The 17514-nt window shown below is 40.7% G+C and overlaps 1 protein-coding gene across 11 annotated transcripts in view; it reads left to right on the forward strand.

Moving 5' to 3' along the window:
- Positions 1-159: 159 nt before the first annotated feature.
- Positions 160-17514, forward strand: part of IKZF3 (IKAROS family zinc finger 3) — a 37998-nt gene continuing 20643 nt past the window's right edge. For 2 of the 11 annotated variants that reach the window (XM_056362131.1, XM_056362133.1), the window contains exons 1-4: positions 166-341; positions 2595-2748; positions 5753-5806; positions 7042-7152. In XM_056362131.1, coding sequence (XP_056218106.1) covers positions 2697-2748; positions 5753-5806; positions 7042-7152 — 217 coding nt within the window. In that variant the 5' untranslated portion in view covers positions 166-341; positions 2595-2696. Of the gene's footprint in view, positions 342-365; positions 2329-2594; positions 2749-5752; positions 5807-7041; positions 7153-17514 lie in introns of those variants that run through there. The other 9 variants (XM_056362135.1, XM_056362137.1, XM_056362132.1 and 6 more) reach the window with 9 other exon arrangements.

Below are 17514 nucleotides of genomic sequence, written 5' to 3' on the forward strand. Positions count from 1 at the left end.
CCCGGTGATGCTCAGCGCTGCCCGCCCCCCCCCGGCCATGCTGTGCGGGTTGTGAAACCACGCGTTGCCCTCAGCCCCCGCGCCCCGCTGCTGTCCCCGCCGAGCAGCCCCCGCTCAGCGCCGGCAGCGAGCTCCGGAGCCGGGCAGTCACCGGGCCGCGGCCGGGACCGGGGCGGCTCCGCTGGCCGCCGCCCGGCGCCGCTCTCCGCCCGCCCAGCGCCGCGACGGGCCGGATGTGGCGGTGCCCGCGGCGGGCGGGAGGCGAGGCCGTTGCGCTCCGCTGACAGTCCCCGAGCCCGGGCGGGCAGGTGGAGCTGGGAGCCGCGGCCGGAGCATGGAAGGTGAGAAATGACCCCGCTCTTTCCCCGGGCCGGGAAGGCGCTGCCGCCCCCCGTTCCTCCCCGCCGACCCCGCTCGGGGGCCCGCAGCCTGCTCCACCTCCCGCGGGCTTCCAAGCGGTTTCTTCAGCGCTGTCTGCAAACAGATTGCAGCCTCTGGAGGAGAAATCTAATCTCGTGCTGCAATTAAACAGGAAACGAACGGGGCTTTTTTCACCCCTCTGTTTAATTTCAGAATCACAACATGTATGATAGAATCGGGTTTTAGAGCCTGCTTTATGTACTGTTCGTATTCTAGGTTTTTAACGAATTAAAGGGCATGCTGGTTTCTTTTCGCTCGTAAAACGTGCGTGTAACTTTCAGAGCCAGCAAAAGCAAGTTGTGAGTTAATCTTGGGCTCTGGTGTAATTCACTTCTGAAGAAAAGCAAAATTACCAGTGTTTTAACAAGCCTGGCAAAGAAGCACTGCAAAGCATCACCTGATTGATTATTTCAGAGATTGATGTTCTTATTTCAGCTCACCTTAGTAAGGGCTTGAGTTTAGTCTGCTGCGTCTCAATGACTCGAGGTTCTTGGTTATTTTAAGTTAGATGCAGTTGCCTATTTAAAAATGTATTTGCCTTTATTAAAGGCTTTTAAAAAGTTTGTATTAAAATAATTACTCTCCTAGAATCTGACTGAATTGGGACTATCACAGCTTGAGAGGCGTATCTAATGTTTTGAAAGAATGGATCTGGTGGCAGTTCAGCACTTAAAAATGCAGCCTCATTTTTTTGATCAAGTCGGGTCTACTATATGTTTTTTGTAGGAGAAGAAAGCTCTGTAGGTACGTCAGTGATTGGAAAATGAGTATGTTCCTGCCATTACAGCCAAGATTATTTAAGAAGCCTCTTTTTTGTATTCCTATTTCTTGTACATTTAACATTGCAAATAATCCTTCAGGTTGTTGTTCTGTGTGTGGGGATTGCAAGGATCAGTTAATGTGCTGAGCTGGTTGTGTTTGGGATGAAGTTAACGTAAAAGTGTTATACTGTGTTATCTCAGGATACAGTGACAGCCAAGCATCTCTTTTTCCATGGGGCTTGGGAAAATCTCAGTGTCATTTGAGTCAATGGGAAATTTGCCATTGAGGACAGAGGGGTAACACTTCTGTCCTGCATGTTCTGTGCTCAGTGTGAGGTCACTCCGTACGGTCACTGACCGGGAGACAGGCATTGGCAGGAGTAGGTGTTTGAGACCTGGGTCTAGGAAGCCAAAATCTGCAGTCTATGTGATTGCATCTCTTCATGCTGGTTTATGTTTGCAACAATCACAAGAACTGACCTCATGTCGTCCATCATTTCCATTTGCTGTGTTGGGATGAACATCGTGACTACTGGAAGACATTCTGCTGGTTTTACGAGGTCATATGCTACAATATGAGAAAAACAACATCCTAGTTACACACTGCTGGTCAGGATTTCTTCCCAAAATGACATGTGCACTTAAAATGCCTGTGTCGCTTTGAGCGTTACATGGTGCTTAAGAGCAGCAAAGTATTAGAGAGCCTGCAAAGAGTTTCTTTGGTCCAGGAACCTTCTTCAGAAAGCCATTGAGACTGTAACTGCTGAAGAAGGCCTTTCAGCGAGGAAATTAGATAGGCTTTCTCTCTTTAAGTGAGTTGAAGGCAAAAAACATGTTGGGGTGAAAGAGGTTGACTGCTGTTCGTAGCACAGGCACCGGCCCCGCTCTGAGCATTGAGGGTTAAGGCTGTGGAGGTCTAACTGTAGGGCAGGGGCCAAGACTGGTGTGTGGGGTTTTTTGGCTTGCTTGTATCTCTCAAGACGGTGCAAAGACAGGGAAACAAGCTGTGTTTGCTCCATATGTTGTGATAGAAGGACTAAGAACCTGTGTGATTGAAAGAGATGTCCCCTTTGCAATGCTGTTGGGTTGAAAACTGCAGCTGGCAGTAAAAAGGCAATGTTCTAGTTTTCACTTTGGAGGCAAACAGGTAAGATTATAATCATTCAAGATGTACCTCCCATTCTGTTGCCTATAGCTGTATTGGTGACAGAAGGGTATTAGTGTTATCATTTATTTGAAAAAAAATCCACTTTAGGGGGGTTAAAATACAGGTAGGCTGTTTTGTTGCTTCTATTAACTAGTCAAATACCAGGATAAAGTATTAATACAGTTATGTATTAAAATGCCATAGCACTTTTTTAGCAAGCTATTTGAATATTTTTGCTCACTTTGGCTATTGGCGTGGAACGCAAGATGGCTAAGGATTGGTTTCAGAAGCACATGAATTTTACTTCTGCTTTGTAAAAGAACATCGTGCGTCAGCTGCAACACACGCAAGACAACCGTCTTCTTTCCATGCACCCTAGGCAGTGGATCTCTTTGAAGCTTGGGAAGACTAACGTGTTCTGTAAGTGATTTCCTGCATTGTGCTTTTCTGAACGTTTGGTAGAAATACGGTCTTATTTGTACAGAATCAGGGATGGAAGCTTCCTAGACCTTCTCCTTCTATCGCGCTTACATGACACAGGGAAGGATGTGGCTTAAAATACTCAGGCAAGTGACCTGAAGTTAAATATTAAGAGACCACTAAGCCTGTAAAGAAGCTGCTTGAGACTAATATCATAAGAAACCAGGTACTGATGAGTGGATGTTGGAGGCTTCAAAGTGATACAAAGATGGGAGTATTTCTCAACAGAAAAAGGAAACATATGGTATATCATTGTTCTTACCTCTTCAGAAGGAGGTTTAGATTGGATAATAGGAAAAATCACTTCACTGGAGGAGTTGTCAGGCACTGGAACAGGCTGTCCAGGGAAGCGGTGAAGTCACCAGCATGGGAGGTATTTAAAAGATGTGTAGACATGGTGCTTGGGGACACAGTTTAGTGGTGGACTTGGCAGTGCTATGTTAACGGTTGGACTTGGTGGTCTTAAAGGTCTTTTCCAACCTAAACGATTCTATGACTCTATGATTATATTGCCCAGCAGCCCATCGTGGACAGGAGCCTGTTACGCTCAACAAAATGTAAATAACTACGCAGAGACCATCTCGACGTTCGATGAGCGTCAGAGGACTGGCTGAGGAGGTGCTGCCAGGCTGCTGCACGGTTCTGGCAGTACTGTTCGTTCTCTAGCAGGTCACCCTGTAGCTGCAGCTCAGAGGGGCTCTGAGCAAACTGCTGACTGAGGGGTGCTGCATCGAGCCCTACGCACAGAAACTTGTGCTGGTGCCATTTACCCAACGAGCCATAGCAACGTGCGCATCCTTAGTGGAGTGACTGCGCTTGGGAGTTGTCCTGGGGAATGCAACAATTGCTAAACCAATATAGTTATCCAGGGTTATATGCAGGACTATCTGATTTGAAGCAGCCGAATAGGGGCTCTAATTCTTTGTTTCATGACCACCTGGCAACCCAGGGGAAGGCAGAATTGCTGCAGTTTCCCAGCCACACCTCCCCCCTCACCCAGCAAGCACCCTCTTCATTTGATCCTGGGGCTTTGACCAGTTCAGTGCTTTATCCCCCAAATGGGGCAACTGCACAGGATTTCTGAATGTAATTAAAATCTAATTCAAGTATTACAGAATAGTGGGGATTTTATTGTCTTGCTCAAACCCTAATTATTCGCACAATTACAAGGGTTTGTGTGATTTAAGTATCTATAGTATTGCAATGTAAAATCAATACTAGAGAGAATTTTGTTTGCCTACCCTGCATTTATTGATGTTTCCCCATCATTATTCGTGGTATAAAGTGTCCATTTGCTTCTTTGTAGCTCACTTTTCCTGGTATGATAAAACGAAACAAAGACAAATTAAGAGCTGTAACTATGGAATTCCTTGATCTTATTTTTTTAAAAAACCTGCAGATTTAGTAAATATTTGAACTTTTTGTCATTTAATTCCGTGACTATCTTTATGGCACCAGGCAACATTCTTAGCTCTAATGAAAGACACTTAATGAAAAGCTTGCATTCATGCTAAATTTTCCTGAAAGGATGGGAGCTCTGGTTTAATTTTAGGATACAATTCATAAGTGCTCATAGCTTAACAGCTTGTCTCCAGTCAGGAGTTACACCCTGAAGAGCTCAGGCAACTGCTGGTGTTTTTTTCTTGCTGCTCTTTAGTAACAGCTAGTTAAGAGTAATGGGAACTACATGCATAATGTAACTCTTAGACCCATTATTGAGAAATGGCAGCTGAACGCTTTCGTTTAGGAAACAACAGAACCAAACATTTAAAAAACCTTTGTTGGATAGCTCTATTATTGCTTTTTTTTTCCTTTGAGTTTGCCTTTATTTTGTAGGATGCCTCAGCCCATCCTCTATTCATGCAGGGTTTTTTTGGATAGCCTTATCTGATACTAGGCTTCTTCGCTGTGGAGTTAACAGAGCTTTATATTTTGACATTGCAGAGACCACAAAAATGTTCCATATGCAGTGGTGGTAAAGACAGATAATTATGGGGTAAATGTCACTAGCGGTTAACACCTCATGGCTGCTGCATGTGTATTTCTGTTATGTAACTGCCAGGAATGAGTTTTGTGAGTTTGGGAGCTGCTATTTTTTGTGTTCAAAGATGATAAAAAATTTTTTGGTGTAAAAAAAAAACAACCCCCCAAAAAAGAGGAAAAAAGCTAGAGGAAAGGAAGGAGGAAGGAAGCAGGTAGCTGTGGAACTGTTAAGAAAATCAACCCTCATATCAATGAAATCTCAAGACAGCAAGGCATTGAGTAAGACTTAACTGGACAGATCTGTGCCTCCACTTAAACGTGCCCACCTCAGTTTGGGCATTGGAGTGGGAGATGTAAATACCTGCGGCTTATATTTTCTTTAATGCTGTCTGCTGAGTGCTCAGCGTTTTTGGAAACCAGGCCACATACGTAGTCCTCTAAAAGTTTTTAGAAATTCCTGACATTGATCCCTATCAGAATTGCTAAATGGGAATTAGACTTGCATTCCCATGAAAACCAAGTAGATCTTGTGAAGACAATAGGGTTTTCCCTTGGTTTTTGGAAAAGGAATGTAAAAATGTCTTGTACTTTACAGACATTCCCTTCACATAGTTACTACTGCTACGCTGTGCTCACGGGGTGCAAAATGAGATGTTAAATCGAAAGTGTAAGTTATTCTGTTCTATAATTTTTAAAGCTAGAAAATAATACTTAATCCCTTTTCTGAGCACGTGCCAGCGCTCAAGACATAATGAAGTTGTGCAATGAAATGTAACAATTGTTTGGTATTTATTTCTTTGAAAATTCTGCTTTTGCAATTTTGCTTTCAGTCAAGAAAAAGGACATTTATAAGATTATAACAACTGTGGCATGAACAGTTCTAAATAACTATAAATAAGCATTATTACTTATATAAATATATATAAATAAGCAACTCAGCCTACTTTTCTGTCTTTTGCAGATTCACAGGCAGGTATGGACCTAAGTAATTCTCAGGAAAAGCCCGTGGCTGCAGGTACTGTGCTGTTCAGGTTATGTTCTTTCACTCTCTCTTGAAAATTTTAAATTTAAATGGAGAAAACCACATGAATTTCAGCTCATTTAGATTCCCAGGACACTGAATAGCATGGTCACAGATACAAAGATGAGCATTAAAGGCGAAAAATAAATTCTAGAATTGAAATAAAACTGTGGAAGTTCCGTATAGTATTGGAAGATGATATTAAAGGGAAAAAAGACCATAGCAGGAAAGGAAGTGTTTTCAGGAGAAAGCTGGAAGTTCTGATTAGGGAAGCAAGAATAACGTGATTCTTTTGGTTGACTGCTTTTCTGAAAATATGAAAACAAACCTCTTGTGTGAGCTGGATAAATGTTTTAATCAAAATACAAAACTTTTTTTCAGATCCAATGTAGCATTTAGCCTGAGAAGGACTGGGTTTTTCACTATCCAACTGTTAATAAGTTAAACAACTTTAACAACAGTTTCACAATGTTGCTGTGAACTCTAAAAAAGTCATAGGATTGTTGAAAGAAAACACTGTCAGTTTTTTAAACAAAATAGTGATCTAAAGTTTACAGAAATATGCATAATATTGCGTAAGCCTATATTATGGATTTTGTGAAAGAGGCTTTAATTGAAAAAATTCACCCAAATAAATCTCTCTATAGTTAAAAATTTGGCTTTAGTTCAGAGACGAGAGGCTTGGATTTCTGGGACATACTCCTGTCACAATGATCAGCAGAAAACTTTCTGGTAGTGTTGATGAAATAAGCAGAGAAGTGCAACTGGGTTCAAAGAGGCTTCCGATTAAATGTGCTTGAGCAGTTTCCTGGCCTGGGGCCAGAATGATTAATATTTTGCCCAAATGAACAAAGTAGAGCTGTGATTTCTCTTCCATGCTCTGAACCTGCTTGCTTGCTTACCTCCTAGCAGCAGTTCTCAGAAGACCTATGATATATAGAGTTACACATACTGGATTTTTTTCCTGTTTTGTTGTCATTTAGAACAACCTCCAGGTTAGTTAAATCTGAGCCAAAGCTTAAGACTTAAAGGTGTATATTCTGTGTGAGCTTTTGTACATGACTTTGGGAAGCAAATCCACTAAACTGCAACTAACACATCTATAGGAAGGACATTGTGGGCATTGTGAGCAATACTGGGAGTCTGCAGATACTCTGAGGTGATTACCTGGAAATATTCTTGGAGCATCAATAGTTAATTATTGGGTGCGGTGGTTGTTTTTTTTGCAGAAGGACAGGAGGTTTTGACAGACTGTAATCTGAACAAATCCCAGGAAATGGAAAATATGGATATTGCAGAAGATATGAAGGAACACAGTCAGTCTAATGAAGAAGCAGGAGGTAAAGTGGAGGTTGAATTCTGAAAATAATAGTTACATTTTGTCTTTTTATTAATCTGATTATGCTATGAGAGTGATTAGAAAGTTTATTCTGGATCACAGCTCTGGTTTTCCATCATGTCTATAAAGGGAATAACAATACAATTAATTTAGAGCATTTCAACATGCTCTAAAGGCAGAGCAACTGTTGTCCATAAGGGAACCTCACGTGCATTTTATGAAGGTCACTTTTAAAGGATCTATGAAATATGGATAGCAAGATAAAAACACACGTACATATGGTGAACTCCTTTAATGTGTGTCGTAGCATACAAATTCTTCAAAGTATTTTGCCTGTGACATATGGGTGTTAGGACTGCACTGTTTATTAATGTTGCTAATCCACTCTGATATCTGAAAAATAACTTGGCTATTTAAAAAAAAGTCATTTTTGAAAGAAAAGACAAGCTACCTCAAATTCATAGGACAAGTCAGCCCTGTAAAATTTAAAACTGCAGCAGTAATCTCGTACTTTAAACTGTGGGTGAACAGAAAGTTGGTCAGTTTACCATGTTTATTGTTTAATTTGAACAGTGAACCCTTCCTGTACAACTCTGAAAGAAGACACAGGTATGAATAAATTATTAAACCAGTATGTACTATTTTTTATTTAAGAGGTTCTACATAAATGCGTATTTCTGTGTATCTTTAAAAACTAGGAGGTCCTCTTCAATTACTAGATAAAAGAAACAGCTCCTGGTCTGGGCAGTCTTACAGGCCCTCAGAGTTCAGGATTTGAATGTGTGTATATGATATAGATAGAGAACAAGAGACTCTGAATGTCCTCCTTGATGTCGAAGCTCATCAACTGAAATCACAGCAATAATAAACATTCCTGCAGTGAGCTGAGCTTGTTCATTTATGCCAGTTCTCAACCACAAACAGTGAAAAATGCTGCCTGGTAGAGGATGTGGTGTACATATCCTGGGGAAAAGGCATATATTGTTTTACCAGTTTCACGTTGCCTTTCAAGTGCTGTATGTCCATGGCAGTACAGCAGTGTCAAGACGAATTATGTCTGTGGCTTTGGTTAGTAGTTTTGAGGTAGCGTTTACATATCACATGTATCAAGTAAATCACTAAAGGCTTGTCTCTGTTTTGGTTGCCCGAGTAGCCTTGGTTGTTCCCTGTAACATAAATGTGATTTTTTTGGACTAAATGAAATGTTCAGAGGTTAAACTTTTGCATTATTAAAGATTAAACTTTTTCTATTTATTAACAAAATACAGAACAACGTAAAACGCTCAAGGGAGTGCTGCACTAGCAGAAAAGTCCTTGAGGAGGGGGAAATTAATCTTACTTGGGTATCTACAGCACTGATGTCTAGAGCTGTGTTGGTGTCTGGCCTTTCTTGATGGTCAGTGGGGAGAGAGCACGCAGATTTTCTGACCCAATTTGGGTGTCTGACCTAGGATGAAATGCCTCACATCCCCAAAGTACCTGCTGCTTAACAGGGCTCCGTTTATAGTCGGTGGGGAGAAGCTTAGTCTGGATGTCTGTGGTGTAGAATCTAGCTTGGGCCGGTGAGCTCTGCTGCGGGTACAGGAAGCCAGGGCAGGGTTTCTTTCACAACCTGCCCTGTACTGACCATCCAAGAGGAATTGCTCTAGCTTTTCCCCACCTTCCCATTCCAGCACTCTGTCTATCCTGCTTGCACACTTGGTGTCATGGCATCAAGCAAGTCTTTTTTCCGTTCCTTGATTGTCATATGCCCTTCAGCTTCAGTACCATTTCTCAGGCTCTTTTTCATATGTTTAAGTCAGGTACAACTTAGATGCTGGTGGGAAAATATTTACCTTGATACTGCTCCTATACATAATTCATTTTTTTATATGGCTGCTGATATCTTAAAGTCTCTTCACAATTTGTTTTGGAATGCAAATACTGAAAATTTACATCTGAAAGATAATGCTATAAATATCAACAAAACATCATTTCACCCTGATAGGCTCCCTTATCATTAGAGTGTTCATTAATTATAAAGTGAGTACGAACCTATGCAGTACCACCGTGCTCTATGCAGTACCACCGTGCTCTATTCTTTGATTCTCACTATAGGAACAAAGCAACGATTGCTAGAAGAAAGCTGTTTTAAACGCATAAAAAAGGTAACTACAGTATCTCAGTGTAAAATGGCACAAAATAAAATATATATTGTGTTTACTTCATTGCTTCACATACAGTTCTCTACAGTCATTCTGATACCGGAAGCACAATAAATCTTAAATATTTAAGCATGCTGTGCTAGTACTCTAGACTGTGCGAGTATCAGCAGATGCATTTAAATTTCTTCCTAGCACCAGTTCAGTTGCTGTTGGATACTAAAATTCACAAATAATCTCAGCTTTCGTGTTGTGCCTACTATATAACAGTAGCAGTTACGTTAGTCACTGCGCAGTCCTTGTGGGTCAATAACTATGTCTTACTTCTACACTAGTGAAACCACATTCTGACAGTGCTGCCCTGGTGGCAGTATTATTTTTCGGGGATCACTAACCTTGGTAAAAATTAATATATAATACTCTCCAGAATCACAGAATAGAAATACTGTCAGTATTGGTGATGGCTCTTGGGAAATGGCTTATGTCCTGCCTGCCTGAAAAGTCTGTCTGTTTATATATATATATATATATATATGTAAAGCGCTCTATTTGGCACTTTTCCAAATGTGATTGCTAATACTGTCATTAGGTATGAAATTTGATGAGAAATAATGAGAAATATTTGTGTGGTTCTCATAAATGTTAATGACAGTGTCCATGATCCATCCCTTTTGCGAGCAAGCAGTTTCACTTCAGACTCTTCACAATTCTGCAACACAGAAAACTCTCCTTTTTTTCCTCCTGATCTCCTGCATGATCCATGCCCGCAGGGTTTGTTCCATCTGCTGAAGGCCATCATAAGAACATGAGGCCACTGACTCATAGAGAGAGATCAGGCATTTGATAGCCTGCTTTCCACTGCCTTAATATGTCTGTAACATCTTTTTCTTCAGTACTATTATGTCTGTTTTTTCCATGTTGTGTCAACCATTCATAGTAAGTAATCTTCCAGTTTCTTGAACTGCACATTTTTTTGTGAATCTTGTGTTATTGATGGGTGACACTCTAAATACATGGTGGGGACTTTTTCTGAGACTTCGGACAGAAGTTGGAGCCTGGTCAAATCTAGATGTTGTCTAGTTTGGTGGAGCCTTTTATGCCAGATCTGCAGAAAGTGATACTGTGAACCTGTCAAAAGGCTATGGAAATTTCATTAAAGGCACTAGATCAAGTAAGGCATAGGGCTGAAATGTCATCATAACTGGTGCTTGTCTGCTATAAGAAAATCCACTTTTTTAGCAAACAGTTCCGTATTTGTATGTATTTGTACACCGCTGAGCACATGCAAACACGCTGGCTGATGTGGTGTTCATTATGTCTGTGTCGTAACTGATGAAGGTGAGATGCCATTCAATTAAAACAATTCAACCTGTCCTATTGTACACCCCTTTGAAAAGGGCTTCAACTGTGATGATTGCTAAGTATAGGGCAAACAATTAGGCAGAAGGCTATAGTAATATGTTAATTAAGAGCTTGATGGAAAACAAGGGAAAAAAAGAAAGAAAAAACCCTTTTTTGGCCTCAAGGGAATAGAAGCTGCATGCTGTGGTGCACATGGTGTATGCTTGCATGCAACCATAAAAATACACTGTTCCCATGGCGCTTCCTGTATGTAGTCTGAAAAGAGGCAAGCAATGAGACAGACAGGGAGGAAGCGCTTAATTTCCCTTGTTTCTTTATGCACCCCCAACACTGTTACCTTTGGTGGCCAAAGCTGAAGCGTCTTTAATTTAAAACCGAAATAAAAAAAGCCACGTTCTCTCCTTTGGGAGTCACAGTCAAGCACAAGTGTTTAATTATGTCTTAATTCCCTCCTCTCTTGAGGCAGACAACTTTTTGGGTGTTATGAATGTTAGCGAGCTTTCATGGTTGCGAAATAAAAAGAAATAGAAGCCACATTTGTGGTTTATGGATGCTAATTGCTGCTGCACTTAGGTGTGTGAAAGGGGGCGGTTAAAAGGCTGGAGTGAGACAGGAGAGGATGACAAACCCTCGCTTTGGCGGGTACTGAGGTTCCAGTGGTGCTGCTAGCACACGCACTTATCTGCTTGAAAAGGAAGTGCCGTTTTTTATCAGAATATTACATCTCCCAAGCCCAGATCGAGCCCTGCCGCTCATGGGACTCAGGGGTTATCTCACAACATCAGCAGTGCTGTGCTGCAGAAGTTCACTTAACAGGGGATTTCTGTGAGTGTTAAAACTAGGCAAGGAGTCTGTGCTGCTTAACTGTGTCAGGTCCCCGCTTTGGTGCCTGTGCATGAACTGAACCTAGTTTCGTCTGAGTCTTATCAACAAAAGATCCTCTGGAGTTTGTTTTAGCTCTACTATCCGCAGCAGGAATGCTGCCAAGCACGTTCAGTGACATCAACACCGTCATTGTCACCACAGCCTGCAAATGATTGACATCAGCTTGGACTGTCCTGCGCAGTGGGGTAGCCCAGAGCACCCAGGGCTGGTACAGAAACTGGGATCTTCTGATTGCCTTGAAATAATCAGAAAAGCGCAGCTATGTCTTGTTCTAATTAACCCATTATAGTTAGCAGAAAATAGAATTGGCTTTTGAGGTATCCTGACTATCAGATGTCTGGAAGGAGGATGGATGCACAGCATTATTCCAATAGATGATGGACTTCTTTCCATAACTTTTAAAACAGCATTTTTCTTCACTTATTCTACAATGTGTGCATCGGGTTAATAGAAAATAATTACTTGAAATTAAAGGTGAGAGGAATACTTATTCCTTTGGCATCAAAGGAAGGTCTAGTTCAGGGTAGATGAGTTGTGGTGTGTTCCCTCCCCACCTCCCCCAGCAGGAAATTGGTGAAGATGAAGAAAACGGCCTAGGAACTCAAATCACATGTCATTGTAGAAAATAATCTGTTTTCAGAAGTATGGGTTGGTGGAAAGGAAATCAGTTAATTAAGATGACTCATGTTTTGCCCCCAAATGAGGCTGTTCATTTGGCACAAAAAGTGTGAGTTTAAGGGGCAGGTTTGCTACTGTTTGTGCTGCTGGAAAGGTATCAGAAAGCAGAAATAAATGCACAAGAGTCAAAACTTTGCTAAAACGCAGCAAATAGTTCCATGTGCATTGGAACTGATGAAACTTGGTTTCCAGTGGGCTGGTGTCTTGTTGTTGGCTGACTTTTAGTTGGATGATGCAAAGTTTGCATCCTGTGCTAGATGCCAGGTTTTACCTTTGGTACCTCAGGCTAGCTTTGCTGCGTCCTCAGTGCCATCTCCCGTCACACTGCATTCAGCTGCTCCAGTTCTTGTTCCTGTTTTTGTTCCCTCTGCTGCTTTGCGGGAGCTGTTAGGAACTTTTGTTTAATTCAGAGCTCGGTTCTGTACATTGTTGTCGAACAGTCTGTTGCTGCACCTCACCTGCCAAGTGTGCCAGCCACACTGGCTGTTTTTCCTGGTGCAGGAGCACCACCTCCAGGAGTGGTTTTGGGAGATGCCGGTACTCCTGGGCGTCATTGAACAGACAAATTGTCAGAAAAGATTAATTCTGAGATGCCCTCTCCTCTTCCAGGTAGGATTGAATTTGGTGTACAGGTCTGAATGTTACGAAGCGAACACAGAGTGGAAGCATATGCTTCTATAGAAGACCAAGCTAAAAGTAAATCACAAGTATTTAATTATAAAAACCTCATTTTGGAGAGAAAGTAATCTATAATTCAAGTCTCAGAATGCAGATTATTTACTACTGGGAAGTTTTTGATAGTTGAATCAAATCAATACAGTTAGTTTTGTCAAGATTAACGTGTTCAAGGATTTTAAGCAACATCTTAACCAAGCTCCTGTCTTCAGTTTATAGGTGTTAAAAATCTCCATTGATACTTATCGCTGATTTCCCTGTTCTTCACATTATTATATTTTCCTCTTCATATGATATTTTTCTAGTACCAAACACAAGAGTATATTGCATTGTGAGGATAACTTTTGGGAGATTAATTAGAAAAGGCTAAATGAAACTACACTTGCAACTTCTCAGATTTGAAGTTCATTTGAAAAAGCAGTTGACCAGAGACGATCATGCCTGAGTGGTCGTATTAATAATAGGTCCCTTGATATAACTAATGAAGGCTATTATCTGAATTTAACATGTGGCCTTTTTCAGTCTGACTGTTAGGTCCAGATGTTCTCTGATTAACTGTCTAATTGAAGTCTGATTTAACGGTTGTGATTGTATCTGGCTTTCTGGACTTCAGGAATTGTCATTTTAGAAATGTTTTCTGTGAGTGATGTTATCCTAACTGTAACAGAAGGGAAGAACTGACACAGGTTCATCTTTTGCTGTGTTCCTTTTTCATTTGTTTTTGGTTTAAGAGGGAGATTTTCAAGATATTAAGATTTGAAAGGACGATGTTAACAGGTGTCATAAATGAAGCAAAAATTCATCTGAGACAGGCTTTGGAAAATCTGGGCGCTGTAGGCTCTGGGTGTGGGATAGCGTTCCCTCTGATCCTCTGTGCTCCTGTGCAGCGCTATAGCGTTCCTTCTGATCCTCTGTGCTCCAGTGCAGCGCTGGGGAATAGGCAGTTGAGGAAAAAGGCAAGCTATCGACACTTTTTTAAATTAAAAAAAAAAAAAAAATAGAAGTCCGTGATAGTTTTAGCATAGTACTAACCATCATTTTCTAGCCCCCAGTCATATTGTCTCAGGTAATAACATTCTGCTTCCACAAATTCTGTTTGTAGTGTCAGTTAAATGTGTTCTTTTTCATTTCCTTCCCGAAACCCTGGCCTAGCGCTGCCTGGTGTTGCTGTGCAGTTTTCCTGTTCATCCCCAGCTTTGGGGGCACTTAGGTTTGGATAACACTTTTCCTTTATCGCTATTTCTGTTAGTATAACTGTAACGTAATTTGGAAACCTTTGGAATGAAAGTCCTAAAACCCCCACTCGATTATTATTAGGCAGAAATTTGTAATAAATGGGAAATATCAGGTATGAAATTATAGATTTACAGAGGAATATTCATCTTTATAAGAAAGATTCTAGGATTCGAATAAGATGCTTTAAGAACCAGTTACTTAAATCAAATTTCCTGGCTCTCATGAGCTTGGGGGTGATGCATGTTGTTTGATTTATTTTAAATATTTTTTTTGTAATTAATTGTGCAAATAGATAAATTATACTGTGTTTTAATGATAGAAAGACATTGGTATTAATGAAGTAGAAAACACACATCCCAGTGCTTGGAAAATGATGCCTGGTTTTTTGTTCTTTTTTTCCTTTCCAATTCTCAGTGCTGCATTTCAATTTGATTTGTTTCTATTTTTGTTCAAGTCACAATAAAAACAAGAAAACTCATTACCATAGAGCATGCACTCCACAAAGGGGAATTATGAAAGTTTCTCTCCTATTTTTAGAAGTGAAATTTCCACCAGGTGCATACTGCAGTGGTTTATTTAGGAATTGCCACTCAAGTATGCTTTATACAGTATCTAAACAAAATAGATGCTTGGTTTTTTGTACAAAAATGGGTACTGAACAACAGTACTAAGAAAATACTGGAAGGCACAAGGACAAAATCAAAGCCAATTATGTCCAAGTAATAATTTTTAGTAAGCCAAGGAAGTGAAATGTGTGGATTTCCAGTGCGCTGTCAAACAGAAACACTGAATGTAGTACTTGTGATTTTTTAGCGCAGAAGAATCTGGTTTGGCCTGTAGTGACACAAAAAGGGCGCTGCAGCTGTGGAGACACCTGAGTGGGACAAGTCCAGTGGCATACGCGCGCTGTATGAAGGAGTACATGTTTATTGCCACTACGTCTTCATTACTGTTGTTGCCACTGCTGCCTGGCTGGAAGCAGATACTGCTTCTAGGTGATTGCTTCTTCCTTTGTTGGCAAACAATGATCTCATAAAATCATTGCTGCTGTTGTAAAAAAAGCGAGCTTATCACTGGAGTCAGTGGAAGGAACAAAGCCAGGTTGGGCCCAAAAGGCTTTAACTCCTTTCCCTTCCCTAGAACTGGTATCTGCAGTGATGTAGAAGGCAGATATGGAGAAAAGTTGCCTTATTGCTGTGTTACCTCTATTAAAAAAAAATAAAAATCTCACGTTGCTATTATGTCACATCACATTTTATAATTCCCCATTACTTACAGTCTCCAAATATTCAGTATATCCATGTATGTCACGTGTCATTGATTTCTTCTTGTTATGTAAGAAAAACCATAGGTATAGCATTGATTTTGTTTTTTAAATAATTTTGATGGGATGTACTGCAAAGCTCTCTCTATTCATTAAGGAATATGGTTGGGTTTTAATTCATGACATCTCTTCCCCCACAGCACGTTAATTCCATTGTAGAGGTGTTTGTCATAAACATGCAGGATTCTGACTTTAATTTGGAAACTCCGCTACTTTTTCAGTTTCACCACGTGTGCCTGTTCTGTTTCTAGTTGGTTTAGGTAAAGGAATCTCGCATTCTGGGAGGGGACAACTCTAGTACGTGTGTGCTAGGTTTTGGGTTGATACTGCTGTTTCTGGGGACAATTTGTGGGAATAAAGGTGATGAATCATCAGTTAATACCTGTCAGATCCAGGTAGTCACAAGAATCCTTCAGTATGCACATGCATAGACTCCCTTCTTGTTCTTTGGCATCTGAATTCTATTAACAGCTGTCAAAATGTGGTAAACTATTTATATGCTTTCACAATTTGTTTAATTGGATAGTTAGGAAATGGCATACAAGAAAAGCTTTTCTTTTTTCTTTTTTTTTTCTTTAGTCTGGCTGAACATCTGTAGCATTAGGGGCTCATTATCTCTGAATTGGCATAGCAAATCAGCAGCATCATTAAAACGCCACATTAAGATGATTAAGTTTCTTTGTTATCCAGTTGACTTTTTGCATGTGCTGAGGATTTCATGATTATGACCCCACTCCTTGTAAAACACTTGAGCAACATCACCCTTTTGTGCCGTTGTCTTTAATAGCTTCTGTTTTTTATTCTTTGTGCTTTTCATAACACTACTGGTAAACTTTGCTTAACAACAGTGCAAAACTTACATTCTTTTCTCTATACGTGATGCCAAGGTCTTGGATTAAATATAGTAATTGGGGGATTTTCCTTCTGAGACTTCCTCCTGGAGAGAATAGCAAAGATAAAACTCTAGCTTGTCCTAATTGCTGCTATTGACTTCTTTTTTTATTCATGCATTTTATAGAACATATGCAAGCCCTGTTCATGTGGTGACTCAGTCTGAAGTTGCCACCACGGCTTTATTTTGGATTTTTTCCAGAACCCATTGTTTTTACAGTGTTTCAGGTGAAACAAAAATATTACTCTGGAGTATGTCTTTCATCTTGTAATCATCTCCCCAGGAAATGAAACCATGTGCATCAGCCTTAACGCATCACACTGGTACTTTGTTGTGTAAAATCTACAACATTTTTTTTCTGCAGTGTGTATTACCTTCATGAACTGCCTGAAGAAAAATAGTTACCTGGGTTGGACACCCTGAATGTTTTTTTCCTCTTACAACTTCTTTACTTTCCTGAGCATCGAAGAGATGATAGCTCTTCTTTTTTTCAACTGGGGGAACTTTGTTAGTGTTGTTAGGGATAATTGTGTCTTTCCTCAGTTAAATTTTCCTTTTCTACTTGAAGTTACAGCCGCCTTCCTCTTGGTTAAGGCAAACCAGCTTGGAAACTCCCTGATGTCATTAAAATATGTTGATATGATGTTTAAGTGACAGATACCTTTCCACACAGCTGCCGATCTCCTGATCTCACAGTATTCCCTGTGTGTGCCAGTGCACAGAACAAAAGTCAGGGCTGAAAAAGGAATTTGGTTGCTTCAGACCTCTGCAAGCACTTGGTTAATTTTAGGCTGACCTGTAGTGAGCTGCCTTTTCCTCAGACTGCTTTGTACCAAAGATTCCTTCTGTATTGCTGCCAGGAAGACAGAGTGAAGTCTAAACAGTTAACAGGTGTGTTAGGACAGAAAAATTCCAACCCTTCTAACACTTACTTGGCTAAATAAAGCCTCTTCCCTAGTGGCTTCTGCTGGCTGTTGTTCTCAGTCATCAGAAAGTGAATTTTTTCCGTTGAGGTTCTTCAAATGCCTACATGTAAACTGCAAAGCGCTCGAGCTTTGGTGGATATTGCTGACGGCTGGAGTAGCAGTGATGTTTGTTGCAGGGAGGCAGTGGTGGAAAAGCCTTGATCAGAACTCAGGTGCATCCTTCACCACCACTATAAGAAAACAC

This window comes from Falco biarmicus, chromosome 17 (genome assembly GCF_023638135.1).
Source record: "Falco biarmicus isolate bFalBia1 chromosome 17, bFalBia1.pri, whole genome shotgun sequence".
Lineage (NCBI taxonomy): Eukaryota > Metazoa > Chordata > Aves > Falconiformes > Falconidae > Falco > Falco biarmicus.